The 23,487-nt window shown below is 36.8% G+C and overlaps 1 protein-coding gene and 1 non-coding gene across 5 annotated transcripts in view; one reads left to right on the plus strand and one right to left on the minus strand.

Moving 5' to 3' along the window:
- BRCC3 (BRCA1/BRCA2-containing complex subunit 3) overlaps positions 1 to 23,487 on the plus strand; it is a 76,007-nt gene that overhangs the window by 44,261 nt on the left and 8,259 nt on the right. For 3 of the 4 annotated variants that reach the window (XM_004390876.1, XM_023725641.1, XM_023725642.1), the window contains one exon: positions 4,814 to 4,888. The exons of the other annotated variant lie outside the window; for it this stretch is intronic. In XM_004390876.1, coding sequence (XP_004390933.1) covers positions 4,814 to 4,888 — 75 coding nt within the window. The remainder of the gene's footprint in view (positions 1 to 4,813; positions 4,889 to 23,487) is intronic. 4 annotated transcript variants of the gene reach the window in all.
- On the minus strand, positions 2,548 to 2,654 carry LOC111819271 (U6 spliceosomal RNA). Its single transcript, XR_002823002.1, has one exon. It is a non-coding gene; the product is annotated as a U6 spliceosomal RNA (small nuclear RNA).

The following is a 23,487-nucleotide window of genomic DNA, read 5'->3' on the forward strand; positions in this document are numbered from 1 at the left end:
ATCTCACCCCAACAAGACTAGCATTAATCCAAAAAACACAATAAATGTTGGAGAGGTTGTGGGGGAGACTGTAACACTTATACACTGTTGATGGGAATGTAAAATGGTACAACCACTTTGTTAATCGATTTGGCGCTTCCTTAGAAAGCTAGAAATAGAAGTACCATAGGATCCAGCAATCCCGCTCCTTGGAATATATCCTAGAGAAGTAAGAGCCATCATACGAATAGATATATGCACACTCTCTGCCTTGGTTTCCTCTATGGGAAATGAAGATATTAATTCAGTACTTAGCTCATAGGGTTTTTGCGAAGATGAGGTGAATTAATGGAAATACAACACTTAGATAATGTCTGGTGTATAGGAAAACTCAATAAATGTAAGCTGTTATATGTTTTGGACTTGGTAAGACATTTATACTCCAACATGTGTGTGTGTTTGTTTTCAGGGGGGCTCTTATTTCATTGGTAAGGACCTATAAGAGTTGAATAGCGGGGTTGGGTGGCAAACACCTTTTGTCTTGTTTCTGACTCCAGTGGGAATCTCTCTGATGTTCTGCCATTAAGTACGAGTTTGTTATGATTTTCTTTGGTCGTCGTTGTTAGCTGCCATTGAGTTGATTCTGACTTATGGCGACCTCGTGTGCAGAATAGAACTGCTCCTTAGGGTTTTCAAGACTATGACCTTTTGGAAGTAGATCACCAGGCATTTCTGTGGCACCTCTGGGTGGGTCCGAACCACCAACCTTTCAGCACTTAACTGCTTGTGCCACCCAGGGACTCCTTTATCAAGTTAAGGAAGTCTCTTTATAATCCCAATATCCTGAGAGTTTTTAATCATGAAAGTATATTTAGGGTTTTTTAAATTGTAAATATATAACACAACATTTGCCAATTTAGTTTTATCAAATGCTTGTTTGTCATTTCTTGAGTTGATAATGTGTTTTTTCCTCTTCAAGCTATTAAAGTGATTTAGAAGATTTTTTTTTTTTAACATTGAGCTGTTACATTCCTGAGATAATTCCTATTTACTACTAACGTTGGGCTTAAGATTTTTACAACTGTGTTCATAAGTGAGATTAGCCTCAGGTATCTTGCTTTGACTACCCTTGTCTGGTTTTGGTATGAAGATTATTTTATGAAGTTATAAAATGAGTTGAGTAGTTTTCTTCTCTTTTTCCAGGAGAGACAATATAGCTATAGTGGTTAAGAACATGGCTCTGTAGCCAGATGTTTTGGTTGGAATCCTGGTTCTACCACTTAACTAGTTGTCTGACGTTGGGTAAGGTGTTTAGCTTCCCTGTGCCTCATTTCCTCATCTGATGAATTTTCACAAAGGTAATACACCCCTTTAACCAGCACCCAGATGAAGAAACAGAACATTACTAGCACCCAGCACCCACCCTTTCTGCTTGTTGTAGTCACTCATTTCCAACAAGGCCACCACTGTCCTTTTATCACTATAGATTACTTTTGCTCGTTTCTGAAGCATATATAAGTGCAACATAGAGTATGCACTCTGTTGTGTCTACTTGCTTTCACCTAGTCTTATGCTTGTGAGATTTACCCTAATTGTTGCATATAGCGGCAGTTCAGTAATTCTTATTGCTGTATAGTATTCTATTGTATGAATATAAACCCATTGCCGTCGGGTCGATTCTGACTCATACTGACCGTGTAGGACAGAGTAGAACTGCCCCATAAGGTTTCCAAGGAGCAGCTGGTGGAGTCCATCTGCTGACCTTTTGGTTAGCAGCCATAGCTCTTAACTACTGCACCACCAGGGCTCCTGTATGAATATAGCAGAGTTTATTTATCCATTCTACTGTTGCTAGACAATTCCAGTTTTTGGCTCTTAAAAATTGTGCTGCTGTGAATATCCTTATAGATGTCTTTTAGTGAACATATGTACATTTATTGGGTATTTCTGTTGGGTACATACCTCGGAGTGGAATCTATATATGTATGTATGTGTTCAGCTTTAGAAAATAATGCCAACAGTTTTCCAAAGTGGTTGTACTGGTTTACAGTCCTAACAGTAGTATGTGAGCGTTACTTGCTCCACATCCCTGCCAGTACTTGGTATTGTCTGTCTTTTTTTCATTTTAGCCATTCTGGTGAATGTGTAGTAGTATTTGTGAAGTGCTTATTGAACTCCTTTGCCCATTTTTCTATTGGGTTGTCTGCCTTTTTCTTACTAATTTGTTGTAATTATTTATATATTCTAGACACGAGTCCTTTATTATATGTATTGCAAATGCCTTCTTATGCTCTGTGGCTTGCCTTTTGACTCTCTTAATGGTGTCTTTTGATAGTAGAAGTTCTTAATTTTAATATAGATCATTATATCATTTTTTTTTTCCTTTTTGGTTAGTGCTCTTTGTGTTCTGTTTAAGACATTTTTTTCCTACCACCAAGATCATTAAGATGGTCTGCTATTTTTTTTCCTAGAAGTTTTGTTAAAACCAGAAAACTATTAATATACCTGGAATTGATTTTTGTGTATGGTGTGACGCAGGGGTCAAGATTAATTTTTTTTTTAATTAAAAAAAATATGGAACGCTTCACGAATTTGCGTGCCATCCTTGCGCAGGGGCCATGCTAATCCTCTCTGTATCGTTCCAATTTTAGTAGATGTGCTGCCGAAGCAAGCACAAGATTAATTTTTTTTCATGTGGCTATCCAGTGAGTCAGAAGCATTTATTGAAAAGACCATTCCTTGATCACAAATCAGGAGTTCATGTATGTATTGATCTGTTTCTGGATTCTCTATTCTGTTCTGTCTACTTGTCTATCCTTGCACCAATTCCACACTGTCTTCCTTACTGTAGCTTTATAATCGGTCTTGGATACGTGGTAATATGAGTCCTCCAGCTCTGAAATTCTTTTAAGATTGCCTTAGCTATTCTTGGCCCTCTGCATTTCCATATAAATTTTAGAATTTGATGAAAGAAAAATACCTGCTGGGATTTTGATTAATATTGCATTGAATCAACAGTTCAATTCAGGTAGAACTGCCATTTTTAAAGTACTGAGTCTTCCACTCTATGAATATGTTATATCCCTGCATTTGTGTGGGTCTGTAATTTCTTTCAATAATATAATTTTCAGTCCTGCACATTTTTAGTTAGATTTGTTTCTGGGCTTTTGATGTTTATTTAAAAAAAAACATTTTAAAGCTATTTTATAAGTGACATCACTTTTTAGAATACATTTTCTATTTGTTGCTGGTATATAGAAATACAGGGAATTTTTGCACATAGATCTTGTGTGCAGTACTCTTGCTAAATTCACTTATTAATTCTAATAATGTGTGGATTTTTTATTTTTATTTTCTATGTACACAATCAGGTCGTTTGTGAATAATCACAATTTTGTTTCTTCCATTCTAATCTATATCCTTTTTCTTTCTTTTGCGTGCCTTATTGAACTTGCTGCGACCTCCAAGGATGGCAGTGGGCATCCTTTCCTTATTCCCAAATTCGTGATGTTTGTTGTAGGTTTTTTTTTTGGTAAATATTCTTTATCAGATTAGGGAAGTTCCTCTTTTGGCTATATTTTGTTTTATTGTTGTAGTTGTTGTATGCCCTGGGATAGGCTATATCAGACTGGAATTATCTCTTAAAATTTTGGTAGAAGTCTTCTAGGAAATCACCTTGGGCTGGGGCCTTCTGGTGGGTAGATTTTCCCTCACCATCTTAATTTCTTGTTATTTTCCCCAGGTTGTCTACTCCTTCTTAAGTCAATTATGATAATTTATAGTTACCTAGAAAATTATCCATTTCATCTAAGTTTTCCAATTTTTTTACTCAAAGATATATGTAATTTATTTTAAAAATCTTCATTTTATTTATAACACATTAATTTAAATTATATTTAAATTATCTTGTTTATTCATTTGCTTATTTATTGTCTCTCTTTGCCCACCTTCTCCCATTAGATTATTATTTTAAGATTTCTAGGCATATAGATTTGGGTTCTTTTGTTGTTGTTGTTGTTTTTATGCTAACTTTTTTACTACATTATGGTAACTGTGGCCTGTGTGATATCAGCTTTATGGAAATTTTTTGATATTTCCTTTGTTACCTAGAACAGGAGTCCTCAAACTACATACTGTCTATAGTTGTTTTCCAGCTACAACCTCAGAGTTAAATAGTTGTGACAAGGACTCCATGGCCTGCAAAGCCTAAAATATTTACTGTCTGGCCCTTCACAGAAAAAGTTTGCTGATCCTTGACCTAGAACATGGTCAATTTTTGTGACTTTTTCATATGAATTGAAAAATATGTGTATTGTCTCTGGGTACAAAGTTCCTTATGTATCTGTTAGAATAAGCTTGTTAAGTTGCATTATACAGATCCTTATATTCTTCCTCATTGTTTGTGTTTTTGATCACAGATAACTGTAGATTTGTCCACTTCTATTATTTTAGTCCGAGTTTGCTTTATATGTTTTGAAGCTATATTGTTAGTGCATGAAGGTTCATGACTATTATATTTTCCTGCTGTGTTTTTCCCTCATTCAATATGAAATAGCCCTCTTTGTATCAATTTATTTATATATTTATTTATTTATGCCTTGAATTCTTTATCTCTAAAGAATATTATTCTTCCTGTCTATCAGGATTAAGTTCAGCTGCACATATTAGAAAAACAATTTAAATAAGAAATAAAATAAGTTTAAACAAGAAAGATTATTTCTTTCTTGGGTAAAAGAAGTCTGGAGATAGGTATTCCAGGACTCTACGATGTCATCAGGGACCCAGGCTCCTATCTTTCTGCTTCACCATCTTGGTATATGGTTTCCGTCCTAAGGTCCCCTCATGGTCCACGAGACTTCTGGAGCTCCAGCCAGCACATCTCCATTGAGGGCCAGAAGGAAGAGGAAAGGTAGGAGGGCAAAAAGGGGCCTATCCCAGATGAGTCAATTTCCAGTAAGTGACATTCCCAGAAGTTCCAGAAAACAATTCCACTTCCATCTCATTGGCAGAACTTAGTCAAGTGGCCATCCCTAAGCTACAAGGGTGACTGGGGAATATAGTCTTTTACTTCAGATGGTTCTGTCTTGGCTAAAAATTGGTATTCTGTTACCAAAGAGGAAGGTGAGAATGAACATTTGGAATAGACAACCAGCAATGTGCCACTGCCTGCTGTGTGTTGTACTTCTTGTTATTAGCATTTGCCTGTTATAACTTTTTCCATTCCTTTATTTTCAACCTTCCTCAGTTATTTTGTTTCAGGTATGTCTCTTGTAAATAGAATATAGCAAGATCTTGAGTTATTCGATTTTAAACAATCAGAACATCTGTCTGTTAATAGGTGAGTGTAATGCATTCATTTTTATTATCGTTGCTGATATATGTAGCAGTATTCCTGCCATTTATCTTTTTGCTTTCTGTTTGCCATGCTTTCTATTTAAGTCTTTTTCCCTTTTCTGTCATTTGTTGTATTGATTGAGCAAACTGTCCTTAACGTTTTTATTCTTTTAGTTATTACACTTTAACTTTCTGTTTCAAAATAATTTAAGATTTATAGAAAAGTTTCAAGAATAGTACAAAGGATTCCTGTATACCCTAACCCATATTCCCCAAAGTTAAGATTTTACCACATTTACATTTTTTCTGTCTATATATAGTCACGTTTTTTTTCCTGAACCATTTGAGAGTAAGTTCCACACATGATGCTACTTCAGTGGATATTTCCTAAAGAACAAGGACATTCTTTTTCATAACCACAATATAATTGTCAAAATCAGGAAATTAAAAACATTCATACAATACTATTATCTAATCCATACACAGTATTCAAATTCACCAGCTTTCCTAAATTCACCAGCTTTCCTAAAAACATCCCTTTTAGCAGAAGGAGAACAAAAAAATTTCATTCGGGTTCAGGATGCAGTCTAGGTTTATGCATTCCACGTAACTGTCATGTCTCTTTAGTCTCCTTTGATCTGAAATACGTCTTTTGTGACTTTAACATTTTTTAATTAAGACTACAGGCCAGTTATTTTGGATAAATGTCCCTCGTTTTGCATTTGTTGATGTTTCATCATGACTAGATGCAAATTATACACTTTTGGCAAGAATGGCACAGAAGTGATGTGCTTTTCTCAGTGATTTATATTAGGATTCACATGATATCAGTATGTCCCATTACTGGTGATTTCCACTTTGATCAAGTGCTTAAGGTAGTGTCTGTGAGGTTTTTCCACTGTAAAGTTACTATTTTTCCCTTCGCAATTAGTAAGTATCTTGGGAGAAGTTTTAGCATTCATTGATTATCCTTTTAAACCATTTATTACTAAGATGGTTGTCAGATGGTAATGTTACGATTCCATCATTCCTTCTGCATTTAATTAGTTGGCATTCTACTCTGAAGAAGAGTTTTCCCTTCTTCCCCATTAGTTTATTTATTAATTTATATTAGTGTGGACACTTGGATTCTTATTTTATTCAATGGATTCTATTCCATTGCTATCCTTAGTTATTTTGAGGCACACATTGTTTCAGATTCAGCCAGTGGAAGCCCCACCCATGTTCTTTTGACATGTTCCCCTAGTTCTTTGAGTACCACCTGATTTTCTAGCACAAGATGATGTTCTAGGTTCGTCTTCTACTTTCCTGTACCCAGTCCTGGATTCAGCATTTCTCCAAGGATCTTTGGCTCCTTTTATTTATTTTTTAACAGCTTTATTGGGGTATAATTGACATATCATAAACTATACATGTTTAAAGTGTACTTGATAAGTTTTGACATGTATACACCTGTGAAACCATCACCACAATCAGGAAAGTATCATCCCCAAAAAGTTTCCTTGTGCCCCTTTGTAATTCTTGCCTATCCCCATCCCAGCCCCGGCAAACACTGATTTGCTATCACAATAGATTAGTTCGTATTTTCTAGAATTTTACATATGTGGAACCATAGAGTATGTACTGTTTCTTTGTCTAAATTCTTTCAAAAGCCATAATTGAGATTCATCCATGTTATAACCAAAAACCAAACCTGTTGCCATGGAGTTGATTCCAACTCATAGCGACCCTATAGGACAGAGTAGAACTGCCCCATAGTGTTTCCAAGGAGTGGCTGGTGGATTCGAACTGCCGACCTCTTGGTTAGCAGCTTGAGCTCTTAACCACCGCACCATCAGGGCTATCAACAGTTCATTCCTTTTAATTATGGAATAGTATTCAGTTGTAGAAACATTACCACAATTTGATGGGCATTTGAGTTGGTTGCAGTTTTTTTTTCTATTACAAATAAAGCTTCTTTGAACATTTGCGTACAAGTCTTTTTCTTCCCTTGGGGAAATACCTAGAAGCAGACTGGCTGAATCACATGGTAGGTGTGTTCTACTTTTCAAGAAACTCCTAGATTGTTTTCCAAAATAGCCTGTTGGGATTTTGGTTGGGATTATGTTGAATCTATAGATTATACTGGGAAGAAATGACAGTTTAACAATATTGAGTCTTCCGATGCATGAACATGGTATATCTGTCCATTTATTTAGGTTTTTAATTTTCTTAATGATTTGTAGTTTTCAGTATACAGGTCTTGCATATCTTTTGTCAGATTTATCCCTACATTTTCATATATTTATGCCATTTTAAATGCTATTGTTTCTATTTTAATTTCCTGTTGTTATTGCTTCTATATAAAAATACAGCTAATTCTTGTATATTGAGTTTGTATCCTGCAACTTTGCTAAATTCACTTGTTAATTGTAGTAGCTTTTTAAAGATCTGATACATAGATGATCGTGTCATCTGTGAATAAAGGCAGTTTTACTTCTTCCTTTCCCATCTGGATGCCTTTGGTTTGTTTTGTTTTGTTTTTGCCTTGTTTCACTCACTGGTACTTCCAGTAAACTGTTGAATACAACTGTTGACAGCAGTCATTGTAGTCTTGTTGCTGATCTTTGGGGAAAGCATTTGATCTTTCACTATTAAGTATGATATTACCTGAAGCTTTTCTTTTGTATATCCCCTTTATCAGATAGTTTGAGGAAGTTCCCTTATATTCCCAACTTGCTGAGACTTTTCTTTTTCATCTAAAATGAATGTTGGATTTTATCAAATGCTTATTCTTTATCTGTTGTGATGGTTATATGTATATGTTTTTCTTTTTTAGTCTATTAATATTGATGAATTGCTTTGATTGATTTTTCAGTGCTAAACTAACCTTACATTCCTGGAATAAACCCACTGGTCATGATGTATTATCCATTTTATATTTTGTTGGATTTGATTTACTAAAATTTTGTTTAGAATTATTAATTTAGTTTGTAGTTTTCATTTCTTGTAAAGTCTTTCTCTGGCTTTGATATCAGAGAAATGCTGGCTTCAGAAAATGAGTTGGACAGTATTGCTTCCTTTTTCAGTTTCATGGAAGAGTTTGTGTAGAATTGATATTTCTTTCTTGTATGTTTCATAGAATTCACCAGTGAAGCCTTTTGGTCTTGGAGTCTTCTTTGTGGGAAGCTTTTTAACTACTTAATGCATACAGGGCTATTCAGGTTGTCTGTTTCTTCTTGAGTGAGCTTTTTTCTCTTTTTTTTTTTTTTTAATTGTGTTTTAGGTGAAGGTTTACAGCACAAATTACTTTCACATTCAAAAATTTATACACAAATTGTTTTGTGACATTGGTTGCAATCCTCGCAATGTGTCAGCACTCTCCCCTTTCCCCTTCCATCCTGGGTTCTCTGTGTTCATTCCTCTGGTTTTCCTGTCTCTGCCTCCTCGTTGCTTTTCGGCAGGTGTTGCCCATTTGCTTCCTGACTGAACTAAGAAGCACATTCCTCACGTGTGTTATTGTTTGTTTTATAAGCTTGTCTAATCTTTGGCTGAAAGGGGGACTTTGGGAGTGGCTTCAGTTCTGAGTTAGCGGGGTATCCGGGGACCATAGTCTCGGGGTTCCTCCAGTCTCTGTCAGACCAGTAAATCTGGTGGTTTTTTTTTTTTTTTTTTTTTTTGTGAATTTGAATTTTGTTCTACATTTTTCTCCCATTCTTTCTGGAACCCTCTATCGTGATCCTTGTCAGAGCAGTTGGTGGTAGTAGCCAGGCACCGTCTAGTTGTTCTGGGCTCAGGCTGGTGGAGGCTATGGTTCATGTGGTCAATCAGTCCATTAGACTAATATTTAACTTGTGTCTTTGGTTTTCTTCATTCTCCTTTGCTCTGAACATGATGGGACCAACAGATGTATTTTAGATGGCCGCTCACAAGCTTTTAAGACCCCGGACTCTACTCACCAAAGTAGGATGTGGAACATTTTCTTTATGAAGTATGTTATGCCAGTTGACCTAGATGTCTTATGAGACCATGGTCCCCAGCCCTCAGCCCCAGTAACTTGGTCCCTCAAAGTGTTTGGATGTGTCTAGGAAGCTGCTACGGCTTTCCCTTGGTCAAGTTGTGCTGACTTCCCCTGTGCTGTGTGTTGTCTTTCCCTTCACCACAGTTAACACTTGTCTACTATCTAGTTAGTGATTTCCCCTCCCCATCCCTCTCCTCCCTGATAACCACCAAAGATTGTTTTTATCTGTGTGTAATGTGGAAATTATTGAACAATATTAATATCACACACAAAGTTTTGCTAAAGATCATTCAAAAGCAGTTGCAGCCGTACATCAACAGGGAACTGTCAGAAATGCAAGCCAGATACAGCAGAGGACGTGGAACAAGGGATATCACTGCTGATGTCAGATGGATCCTGGCTGAAAGCAGAGAATATCAGAAAGATGTTTACGTGTGTTTTATTGACTATGCAAAAGCATTTGACTATGTGGATCGTAACAAATCATGGAAAACACTGCAAAGAATGGGAATCCCAGAACACTTAATTGTGCTCATGAGGAACCTGTACACAGACCAAGAGGCAGTCGTTCGAACAGAACAAGGGGATACTCCGTGGTTTAAAATCAGGAAGGGTGTGCGTCAGGGTTGTATCCTTTCACCATACTTATTCAGTCTGTACGCTGAGCAAATAATCCAAGAAACTGGACTATATGAAGAACAGGACATCAGGATTGGAGGAAGACTCATTTAACAACCTGCGATATGCAGATGACACAACCTTGCTTGTGGGAAGCAAAGAGGACTTGAATCACTTACTGGTGAAAATCAAAGACTAGGGCCTTCAGTATGGATTACACCTCAACATTAAGAAAACAAAAATCGTCACAAACTGGACCAATAAGCAACATCATGAGAAACAGGGAAAAGATAGAATTTGTCAAGGATTTCATTTTACTTGGATCCACAATTAATGTCCATGGAAGCAGCAGTCAAGAAATCAAATGACGTATTGCACTGGCAAATCTGCTGCAAAAGACCTCTTTCAAGTGTGGAAAATCACTTTGAGGACTAAGGTGTGCCTGACTCAAGTCGTGGTATTTTCAGTCACCTCATATGCATGCAAAAGCTGAACAATGAATAAGGAAGACCGAAGAACAATGGATGCTTTTGAATTATGGTGATGGTGAAGAATATTGAATATACCATGGACTGCCAGAAGAATAAACAAATTTGTCTTGGAAGAAGTGCACCCAGAATGCTCCTTAGAAGCAAGGATGGCAAGACTTCCTCTCACGTACTTTGAACATGTTATCAGGAGGGACCAGTCCCTGGAGAAGGACATCATGCTTGGTAAAGTAGAGGGTCATCGAAAGAGAGGAAGACCCTCAAAGGGATGGATTGACACAGTGGCTGCAACCGTGGGCTCAACCATAACAACGACTATGAGGATGACGCAGGACCGGGCAGTGTTTCATTCTGTTGTACATAGGGTTGCTATGAGATGGCACCTAACAATAACAACAACAAACCTTTTCTTGGGTTTTTGTAATAGTGGTCTCATACAATATTTGTCCTTTTGTGATTGACTTATTTCACTCAGCATAACACCCTCCAGATTCACCCATGTTGTGAGATGTTTCACATCATTGTTCTTTATCGTTTGTAGTATTCCACTGTGTGTATGTCCCATAGTTTGTTTATCCATTCATCTATTGATGGCACTTAGGTTGTTTCCACCTTTTTGCTATTGTGAATAATGCTGCAACGAACATGGGTGTGCGTACGTCTATTCGTGTGACGGCTCTCATTTCTCTAGGATATATTACTGGGAGTGGGATTGCTGAATCATATGGTAATTCTATTTCTAGCTTTTTAAGGAGACACCATTTTGTTTTCCAAAATAGTTGTACCATTTTGCATTCCTACCAGCAGCGCCTAAGAGTTCCGATCTTGCCGCAGCTTCTCCAACATTTCTTATTTCCAGTTTTTTTGATTTGTGCCAGTAATGCTGTGGTAAGATGGTATCTCATTGTGGTTTTGATTTGCATTTCTCTAATGGCTAGAGATCACAAGCATTTCCTCATGCATCTGTTGGCCGCCTGAATATCTTCTTTGGTGAAGTGTTTGAGTGAGCTTTGGGACTTTGTGTCTTTCAAGGGATTTATCCATTTCATCTAAGTTGTTGAATTTATTGGCATAATACTCGCTTATCCTTTTATTATCTGTAGAATCTAAAGTAATGTCATTTCTCTAATTCCTGTATTGGCAATTTGTACCATCTCTCTTATTCCTATATTGGTAATTTGTGTCTTCTCTTTTTTCCTGATAAGTCTGGCAGGAGGTTTAACAATTTCACTGGTATTTTCAAGGAATCACCTTTGGTTTCATTGATTTTCTTTATTGTTTTTGTTTACTGTTCCATTCATTTCTGCTCTGATCTGTGTTATTCCCTACATCCTGCTTACTTTGAGCTTCATTTTTTCATCATTTTCTAGTTTCTTTTAAGGGGAATGGAAGCTGAGGTAATTGATTTTGATACCTTTATTTTCTTTTCTAATATAAGCATTGAGTGCTATAAATTTCCATCTAAGTACTGCTTTCATTGTATCCCTCAAATTTTGATCATGTGTTTTCATTTTTATGCAGTTCAGAATGCATTTTAATTTTTCTTTTTATTTCCTCATTGAACCACAGGCTATTTAGAAGTATTATTTAGTTTCTAAATACTTGGGGATTTTCCTGATGTCTTTTTTTTTTTAAAACAAGGTTAATACATCTTATTTATTAGGTTTTTCCCATCCTTGAAGGAGCTGTGTGAAAAAGAAGTCTGTGGGGTGTAGATGGCAGGGGGTCCACTTTTTCTTCACTCATCCTCATTGATCTCTGGTGTCACTGCCTTCCATAACAACTCTTGAAATCAGAGCCACTGCAGTCACATGTGTTCTCTGTGATTACTTCATCAGTCTTTATGAAGATATATTCCAATGAACTCCTAATTCTAGTCAACTGGGGCATCAAGCACAAGCTTATTTGACAGATGCTAACCCTAGAGCCAAGAGTAGCTGGGTGCTTTGTTCAAAATTACTCAGGTAGTTGTGATTTTTCTTTCTTTCTGGTTTTTTTTAAGTATGTGAAGCCAAAGTTGTTTTCTATTTCTTTTCTTTTATCCTTTTTTTTCTTTTAATAACATTTTATTGTGTTTTCAGTGAAGGTTTACCCAGCAGTTTAGGTTTCCATTCAACAATTTCTACACAAGTTGTTCAGTGACACTGGTTCCATTCTTCACAATGCATTAACATTCTCATTTCCATTCTGGTTGTTCCATTTCCATTAATCTAGTTTCACTGCCCCCTTACATTATCATCTTTGTTTTAAAGTAATTGTTGACCCTTTGGTCTCATATAGGTGATTTTTTTAAAGGAGCACAGTACTTAACGGGTGACATTCATTATATATATATATATATTTTTTTTAAATAATATTTTATTGTGTTTTCAGTGAAAGTTTACACAGCAAATTAGGTTCCCTTTTGACAATTTCTATAGAAATTGTTCAGTGACATTAGTTACATTTTTCACAATGTGTCAACATTCTCTTTAATTGCGTCCTGGCTGTTCCGTTTCCAGTGCTCTGGTTTCCCTGCCCCCTTATATCCTTCTTTCCTTTACAGTAATTGCTGTTTTTTTGTTATTGATTTTTAACTTAATTCCTTTATAGACAGAAAAATACTTCATGTATCTTGAGTCCTTTTAAAGTTATTGAGACTTGTTTATGGCCCAGAATATGGTCTATCCAGGTAGATGTTCTGTGTACATTTGAAAAGAATATGTATTCTGCTGCTGTTGGGTAGAATATGCTATAAATGTCGATTAGTTCAAGTTGTTTGGTAGTGTTGTTCAAGTCGTATATGTTTACTGATTTTTGGTCTACATGTTTTCCCAATTATTGAGAGAAAAGTATTGAAATCTTCCACTATAGTTGTGGATTTGTCTGTTTCTCTTCACAGTTCTATCAATTTTTGATTCCTGTCTTCTGAAGCTCTATTATTAAATGGAAAAATATTTAGGACTGTTATGTCTTATTGATGAATTGACCCTTTTATCATTATGAAATTCCTCTTTTCATCCCTGATAATATTCTTGCTCTTAAATCTACTTTGTCTGATATTAATATAGCCACACCAACTCTCTTTTGATTAATGTTAGTATGACGCATCCTTTTTACTTTTAACCTCTTTGTGTCCTTAGATTTAAAGTGGGGTTCTCGTAGTTGTTAGCATATAGTTGGGTCTTGTTTTTTTTTTTTTAATCCAATCTGAAAATCTCTGACTTTTAATTGGCATATTTAGTCCCCTTACATTTAATATGATTATTAATGTGATTGGGTATAAAGCTACCATCTTGTTTGTTTTCTATTTGTCTCATCTAATGTTTGTTTGCTTTTTCTTCTTTTTCTCCCTTGTTTTAGATTGAGTAATTTTTATGATTCCATTTTTGCTGGCTTACTAGCTATAGTTCTTTGTTACATTATCTTAGTAGTTGCTTTAGGCTTTATAGCAGGGTTTCTAACATCAGCATTGTTGACACTTTGGGCTGGATAATTGTCATGAGGGGCTGACCTGTGCATTTTAGGATGTTTAGCAGCATCACTGGGTTTCACCTACTAGATGCTAGTAGCACCTCCCCGATTGTGACAACCAGAAATGTCTCCAGACACTGCTAGATAGTCCCTGCAGGGCAAAAGTGCCCGCCATCACTGGTTTATGGTATACATCTTTTACTTATCACAATAAGAAAAAGCGTTTTTATATTTACTCATGTAGTTACCATTTCCAGTACCCTTCATTTCTTTGTTTACATCTGGTATCATTTTCTTTCTTCTTGAAGGAAATCGTTTACTATTTCCTGTAGTGGCAATATATTCTTTCAACTTTTGTATGTCTGACAAAGTCTTCACTTTGCTTCCATTTTTTAAAGATGTGTTTGCTGGGTAAAGAATTCTAGGTTGGCTTTTTATTCTTTCAGTGCTATAAAGCTATTTTTCTACTGTTGAACACGAAATTGGCTGTCATCTTTACCTTTGTTCCTCTCTACTTAACGTGTCTCTTTTTTACGGCTTCTTTGAAGATTTTCTCTTTACCACCAGTTTTAAATTATTTATGATTGCCTTGGTGTAGTTCTTTTCATGTTTCCTATGCTTGGATTTCAACGGGCTTCTTGGATCTGTGGATTTATATTTCTTATCAAATTTGGAAAACTTTTGGCCATTATTTAAACCAAAATAATTCTGTCCCACCCTCTCTCTCACTCCTCTCCTTCTAGTAGTCCAATTACACATGTATTTGGTCACTTGACATTGTCCCACAATTCACTGATATGCTGTTCATTTTTTTCAGTCTTTTTTTCTATCTGTGATTTATATTATATAGTTTCTATGTCCGTGTCTTCAACTTTGTTAATTTTTTCTTCTGCAATGTTTAATTTTCCATTAATTCTATACAGTGTACTTTTTATCTCAGGGATTGTAGTTTTCATCTCTAGAAGTTCAATTTGGGTGTTTTTTAATATCTTCCTGTCTTTACTTAACATGTTTTCTTTGATTTCTTTCAGCATCATTTTGTAATTTTCAGTAGACAGATTCTATGTATGTTATATGTTTTGTTATATTTATACCATGGTAGCTAACAGCAATAATACCTTTATATTTCAGTTTTTTGCGCAATTATAAATGATATTGTATTTTTAATTTTTTTCCAATTCATTACTAATATAGACATTTTTGTTCACCCAATTTATTATGGATTATCTCTTTTCCTTCAGTAACTACTACTAAATGTGAGTCTGTTTTCCTTATCTCTTGACTTTTCTCTCTTATTCTCCATCTCTATTAGCACTATATTCTAGGAGAATCCTTTGGTTTGATATTCCAGTGCATTACTTCAGACTTCATCTATGTCCATAATAATATTTCTTATCTGACGAGCCTTTCATTTCAGAAATCATTCTAATTTCTATGATCTCTGTTTCTTTTTATGATAAGCCTTTTGTTTCATGAATGTGATACCTTCTCTAGTCTTTATGAGAATATTAAGCTTGTTTTAAAATTTGTTTCCTCTAGTAGCTCCATTTCATCAGGTGTTAGTTCCTCTCTTGATTGAGTTTCTGCCTCTTTTTCATCCTTTCTTTAACTGTTTGGAGTTTTTTATATGCTCATTTATTTTTATATTGTGTATTTTAGATTTTCTGTTAGCCTCTCTATGATTATGATTTCTGTGTTCAACGAGGCAGATTCAGTGACTGTAGGAGGACAGGATGTGCTACTTGTTGTGGGATATCACTATCTCATTATCTAGATATGGAGGCTACCTGTCACCAGGGCCCAGCCCTGCATCTCAGGCTCAAATGCCCCATACTCACTGCTCCTACTTGGAAGCAGACACTTCTATTGTCTATTTCTTGGCTCAAGGGATGGGGCTGGGACAGGGAGTAAGGGTCCAGTATGGCTGCTCAGATTGCAGTTACCAAATCTGTATGCTGACAATTACCCCAAGACTCCTTTCCGCTCTCAATATTTATGCCCTGAGCTTGGAGCCCTGCAGGATCCTCTCCAGTCCTGTCGTATACACCTTGATCTCTGATTTCTTCCATCAGTCCAATCCCACTTACTTTCTGCCTTTTAGGGATGTCTCATAATTTTTAGATAACAAGAGTATACTTTTTTATTTTCTAATGCTGTTAAGGATTAAAAACATTTTTGATATCTATATATTTTTTCCTGTCATTTTTAATGATTTTTGGTAGCAGGAGAGGCAGACTGGTATGCTCAATCTACCATCTTGTTCTTTTATTATTTCATTTAATAACTTAATCCAGCTGTAATTTTTTTTTCGATGTGTGGTATGAGTGTAGTATGTAACTTTTAAAGTAATAACCTATTGTCCTAGCACTGTTTTTTGAATAATCTTTTTTCTACTGACTTGAATTGTCACCTTCTTTGATGTGCTTGGGTCCGTTTGGAAGCTTTATGTCTTATTCTGTGAATTTGTATGAAATTTTGCCATCAGTACAATATTGTGTGAATTACTTCAGTGTCATAATGCATTTAATATCTGGTAGTATATTCCCTTGTTGTTCTTCTTTTTCAATGGTTTCTCGACTCTTCACATCCATTTAGTCTTCTAGAAGAATTTAAGAATTATTTTTCTTTCACTTTTCAAAAAATGTACTTGGGATTTTGAATTAAATATATGGCTTAATTTGGATTAAGACATATTTTATGTCTTTTTACTAAAATAAGAACTTTCTAACCTTAGTTCATCAACACTGGAGATAGTTGGCGTATTTTTACTGGGGGCTGCTCAGTCATACCAGTGGGGAAGGAATTGGGGTCTTCAATACAGGGCCTTTATGTTTGATAATCTTATCACCCTGAAGAGTCCATTATCTGATGATGTATCTTAATTTTGTAGGTTATATTTCTAGGTATTATTTTATTTTTCAACTCATGTTCTTCTCCTGCTTAGTTGTTGTAAATTCATAGTTACTTTAGTTTCCTATCACGACTGTTGTTTAGCCTTTTGATGGGCCTGTTTATCTATTTACATTTATATATGGAGCTTACAGTCACACGATTAAGCAGTATGTAACGAGTACCTAGCTGTGCTCAGTCACATGGAGGGAGGTTCTGCAAAGTTAATCCCTGTTCTTTCCACACTGATAATCTAAAGTAGTGTGTCCATTAGCTCACAGGGTGTCAGAGTTGTAGGATCAAATATCTGGCTATGTCAGCTACTAATGACTCCACAGTAGAACTTGGGGCAGCATTATTTCTTTCCGATATATTACAAGTCCAGCTGTGTCACTCTGTTTCGAAGTTCTGTAAATTGTGCGTATTTAATATCTTTTGAATGCATCCCTTCTCCCCTCACCGCCCATCTTAGTTCTAGTTGCTGTCAAGTTGATTCTAACTCATGGCAACCCCATGTGTGTCAGAGTAGAATGATGATGCTCCACAGAGTTTTCAATGGCTGGTTTGTTGGAAGTAGATTGCCAGGTCAGGCCTAGACAATTACATTAGCCTTTTAATATTGTCTGCCTATTCTAGTCTTCCTTCCCTCCAATCAGGTATCCATGCTGTAGCCTTTCTAAAATGGCCCTGTACCCTACTGCCCTCAGAATAAAGCCCTAAACCTAGAGCATGTGGTCCTTCGTGACTTGCCTATTTCTCCAGCCATTCTCCCTCTCACTCATATATACTCACTCTGCCTCTAGTATCCTTTCCCTTTTATCACCTGGATGACTCCTATTCATTTTTAACGACTAAGCGCAAATTTAGGAATCCTTCTATGATACTGCTCAACCCTCAACACCCCCAATTACCATCCCAGTTAAGCACTCCTCCTGTGAATTAAATGGTATCCTATGCTTCCTTTATCATAATTCTTATAACATTATATTTTAATATTTATGTCTCTGCTGACATGCAAACTTCTTGAAACAAGGGCTGTGCCTTTTTGCCACTATGCCCCTGGTGTTCAATAAATATTTGTTGAATGTCCCCTCAGCTATGGACTTCAAATACTGTAGACCTTTAAAACATGTGTCTGACCTGTGAGCTCCAGCATACTCTAGGTTTGAGCTTTCTTTGTCATAAACTTAGCTTTTCAGTTGAAGTGTAACATACATAGCAAAGCATACAAATGATAAGTGTTCAGATCAATCAGTTTTCACAAAGTGAACACATTCATGTAACCACAACACGGATGAGCTCCATGAATTTTCACAAAGTGAACATGTCTATGAAATTGCAATACTTATCAAGAAATAGAAAATTACCAGCCCTCCCGAAGCCTCCCTTGTGGTTTCTCAACAATTGCTACCTCCTCTTTCCTTTTCAAAGGTAACCGTTATTCCGATTTCTAACAACACAGATTAATTTTTACAGTTTTTGAATTTTATATAAACGGGAAAATATAATAAGTACAATTTTGTGTATGTCTGCTTCACTCAGTATAGTATCTGTGAGATTCACCTATACTGTTGTGTATACCAGCAGTTCTTTTTAACTGCTTTATAATATTTCATTGTCAGAATTTACCACACTTTATTTATCCACTCTTCTGTTGTTAAGCATCTGGGTTATTTCCAGTTTTTGGCTAATATAAATAAAGCTGATATGAAAATCCTTATAATGCCTCCTGTTGTACATGTGCACACATTTCTTTTGGATATACACACAGGAGTGGAATTGTTGGGCTGTAAGTTAATACTGAACTTTAGTAGATGATGCCACACAGTTTTACAAAGTACTGGTACAAATTTACCCTCCCACCAGCAATTTGAGCGCTCTCCCGGCTCTACAGCCCTGTTGATAACTGATATTTTCTGACTCTTTTCATTTTAGCCACTCTGATAAGTGTGCAGGGGTATCGCATTGTGGTTTTAATTTGCACTTCCCTGGTGACTAATTAGGTTGAGCACCTTTTCAAGTATTTATAAGCCTTTTGATTATCCTCCCATATATGTCTCATCCACTTTTCTATCATTTTCTTATTAATTTGAATGAGTTCTTATATATTCTGGATTCAAGCCCTTTGTCAGCTATGTCTATTCCAAGTATCTTTTCTGTCTCCCTGGCTTTGTTTTTTTACTATCTTAACTGTATTATTTGATGAGTATAAGTTGTTTATTAAATATAGTCCAATTTATATTTTTAATCTTCTCAGTCTAGCGCTTTCAGTGCCCTATTGTATTTAAGAAACCTTTCCCTAACCCTGAGAGATGCTTTATTGTTTCACCTTTCATTTTTAAATCTACAGTCCACTTAGAGCTGACTTTGGGGAATGATGTGAGATGAGAGTAAGTTTCTTTTTATCCCATATGTATATCCAGTCGATCTGGCACCATTTATTGCTGCCTTGCCACTTTTGGCATAATAAAATATTTATTATCTGGCTCATTACAGAAAAAATTTCCTGGCCCTTGGTTTAAAGTGTTGTTCAGATTTATCTCTTGCCGTTTGGGATACAGAAGCCATCGGCTTTTCCATTCCGGTGAGGCCCTTATCTCCAGACTTTGTCTATTTCCTTTCACAACTGCCTGCAAACTGGCTAATTCACTTTCCATAGAATTTTGGGCTCAGGTAGGCATATGTTCTGCTTTCCAAGTTGTCACATGCTTGATTTCACTAAACCTTCTGTCATAGCAAGAGAAGGGTTTCTAGCTTTCCAGCCTGCTATCTCTGTTCCCTCTCCACTTCACCGTTAATTCAGTACCACACATTTTAGGTTATCGTACGTAAGTCTTATTATCTGGTAGAGTTAGTTCTCCCCTTTGTTATTGTTCTTCAAGACTGTCTTGGCCATTCTTGGACCTCTGTAATCCCATATAAGTTTTAGAATCAACTGGTTGATTTCCATAAGAAAACCTGCTGAGATTTATCTGCTGAGGTTTTTATTGGAATAGCACTGAATCTATTGATTAATTTGGGGGAGAACTGTCATCTTTGTAATAGTCTTCCACTCTGTGAACATGATGTTGCTGTTGTGGGCCGTTGAGTCCATTCTGACTCATAGGGACCCTACAGGACAGAAGAGAATTGCCCCATAAGGTTTTCTAGGCTGTCATCTTTATGGCAGCAGATCACCAGGTCTTTTTCCTGTGGAGCCGCTGGGTGGGTTTGAACCACCAACCTTTCAGTTAGCAGCTGAGTGCTTAATTGTTGGGCCAACAGGGCTCCTTGTGAACGTGATACATGCCTCCACTTATTTAAGTCTTACTTGATTTCTCTCAGTAACCGTTTATATTTTTCAGTTTAGAAATCTTGTACATATTTTCTTTACGTTATTCCTGGGTATTTGGTGTTTTATGCTATTGTAATTGGTATCTTTAATTTTTATTTTCTACTTGGTTATTTAAAACATAAATTGATATATGTATCCCAAACGTACTGCTTTTATATCAGTTCTAACTCATAGTGACCACATAAAGTTTCCGAGGCTGTAAATCTTTACAGAAGCAGACTGCCACATCTTTCTACCGCAGAGCCCCTGGTGGTTTCAAACTGCCTACCTTTCGGTTAGCAGTTGATCGCTTTACCCACTGCGCCACCAGGGCTCTGATGTGTGTATATTAACTTTATATTCTGCTACAAATAACCCAGAGCTAAAATCATACGCAATGTGCTGAATCACTGAGTGCTTTTCCCTTAAGAACGGGAATACTTAACAACAAAAAGATAAACAATCCAATCAAAAATTGAGCAAAGGACTTGAACAGACATTTCACCAAAGAGGATATTCAAATGCCCAACAAGCACATGAAAAGATGCTCAATATCGTTAGCCATTTACCAAAAACCAAACCCCGATTCCGGCTCTTAGCGACCCTATAGGACAGAACTGCCCTGTAGGGTTTCCAAGGAGCGGCTGGTAGATTCCAACTGCTGACCTTTGGGTTAGCAGCCAAGCTCTGAACCACTGCACTACCAGGGCTCCCATCAAACATTAGAGAGATGCAAATCAAAACTACAATGAGATACCACCTCACCCCTATTAGAATGGCAATGATAAAAAAAAAAAAACAGAAAACAATAGGTGTTAATGAGGTTGTGGAGAAGCTGAAACCCTCATCTATTGCTGGTGGAAATGTCAAATGATATAGCCAGTGTGGAAAACGGCTTGACTGTTTCTCAAAAAAATTTGAACATAGAACTACCATATGACCCAGCAATCCCAATCCTAGGTATATACCCAGAAGAAGAGAAGGGTGGAACACAAACAGAAACCTGTACACCAATGTTCACTGTAGCTCAGGTCTCAGCCTCCTGGGCCTACAAATTCTCAGCAAGTCTTACGGAGGTAAAAATCAGTAGTAGGAGAGAACTAACTTTATGTTTGGGGCTTCCACAGATTCCTGTCTGTTAGACCAACTCACATGATTCTTACAAGCCCTGTTGGTTTCTCCTTATCCCAGCAAAGTTCATCTACATACGACAAGCCCCGTCCTTCACCTACTTGTGCCCCTAGACAAGACAGATGCCTCTAGGGAAGAGAGTGGTCACTGGTCTCTATTGATCTAGGAAAGGCTTGTCCCTCTCTGGGATATAGTTCATTTAGACTTATCTTTGCATCCACAGCTGTCTAGTGTCTTTTTAAAAATCTACATCAATTTTTTTTAATATATATTTTTTATTGTACTTTAGGTGAAGGTTTACAGAACAAATAGTTTCTCATGAAACAGTAGTACACATATTGTTTTATGACATTGGTTAACAACCGCACGACATGTCAGCCCTCTCCCTTCTCGACCTTTTTTTTTTTTTTTGGTGAAAATATACATAGCCAAAGATACACCACTTCAAAAATTTCTACATGCACAGTTCAGTGACATTGACTACGCTCTTCCAATTGTGCTGCTATTCTCACTTTAGATGAAGATTTACAGAACAAGAGTTTCTCATTAAACAGCACACATGTTGCCCTATGACAATGGTTAACAACCTCACAACACATCAACACTATCCTTACTCAACCTTGGATTCCCTATCACCAGCTTTCCTGTCCCCCTCTGCCTTCTAGTCCTTGTCCCTGAACTGCTGTGCCTCATTAGTCCCATTTGGTTTTATGGGGCTGTCCACTCCCCGGCTGAACGGTGAACCTCGGAAGTGACTTCACCACTGAGTTAAAAGGTTGTCGGGGGGCCATACTCTCGGGGTTTCTCCAGTCTCCTTTAGGCCAGTAAATCTGATCTGTTTTTTGTGAGTTAGAATTTTGTTCTACATCCTTCTCTGTTGTGATCCCGGTCAGAGCAGTCAGTGGTGGTAGCCAGGCACCATCTAGCTGTACTGGACTCAGTCTGGTGGAGGCCTTGGTAGGAAAATCGAAGGATTCTATGGGCAAAATATTGAACGACACAGGAAGCATCAAAAGAAGATGGAGGGAATACAGAGTCACTATATCAAAAAGAACTGGTCAACATTCAACCATTTCAGGAGATAGCGTATGATCAAAAAGCGATAGTATTGAAGGAAGAAATCCAAGCTGCACTGAAGGAACCGGCAAAAAACAAGGATCCAGGAATTGACAGAATACCAGTTGAGATGTTTCAACATACGGATGCAATGCTGGAAGCGCACACTCGTGTACACCAAGAAATTTGGAAGACAGCTACCTGGCCGATCAACTGGAAGAGATCCCTATGTGTGCCCATTCCAAAGAAAGGTAATCCAACAGAATGTGAAAATCATCAAGTAATATCATTAATTTCACACACAAGTAAAATTTTGCTGAAGATCATTCAAAAACGGTTGCAGCAATACATCAATAGGAAACTGCCAGAAATTGAAGCTGGATTCAGAAGAGAACGTGGTATGAAGAATATCACTGCTGATGTCAGATGGATCTTGGCTGAAAGCAGAGAATACCAGAAAGATGTTTACCTGTGTTTTATTGACTATGCAAAGGCATTCGACTGCGTGGATCATAACAAATTATAGATAATATTGCGAAGAATGAGAATTCCAAAACCATCGTACTCATGCAGAACCTGTACATAGACCAAGAGGCAGTCGTTCAAACAGAACGGGGGGATACTGTGTGGTTTAAAATCAGGAAAGGTGTGCATCAAGGTTGTATCCTTTCACTTTACTTAGTCAATCTGTGTGCTGAGCAAACAACCCAAGAAGCTGGGCTATATGAAGAAGAATGGGACATCAGGATTGGAGGAAGACTCATTAACAACCTATGATATGCAGATAACACAACCTTGCTTGTGGAAAGCAAAGAGGACTTGAAGCACTTATTGGTGAAGATCAAAGACTACAGCCTTTAATATGGATTACACCTCAATATAAAAAAAAAACAAAAATCCTCACAAACTGGACCAATAAGCAACATCATGATAAATGGAGAAAAGATTGAATTTGTCAAGGATTTCGTTTTACCTGTATCCACAATCAACGCCCATGGAAGCAGCGGTCAAGAAATCAAATGATGTATTGCATTGAGCAAATCTGCTGCAAAAGACCTCTTTAAAAGTGTGGAAAAGCAAAGATGTCACTTTGAGGACTAAGGTGTGCCTGACCCAGGCCATGGTATTTTTCAGTCGCCTCATATGCATGCAAAAACTGAACAATGAATAAGGAAGACCGAAGAAGAATGGATGAGTTTGAATATGATGTTGATGAAGAATATTGA

Source organism: Trichechus manatus, unplaced genomic scaffold (genome assembly GCF_000243295.1).
Source record: "Trichechus manatus latirostris isolate Lorelei unplaced genomic scaffold, TriManLat1.0 scaffold00340, whole genome shotgun sequence".
Lineage (NCBI taxonomy): Eukaryota > Metazoa > Chordata > Mammalia > Sirenia > Trichechidae > Trichechus > Trichechus manatus.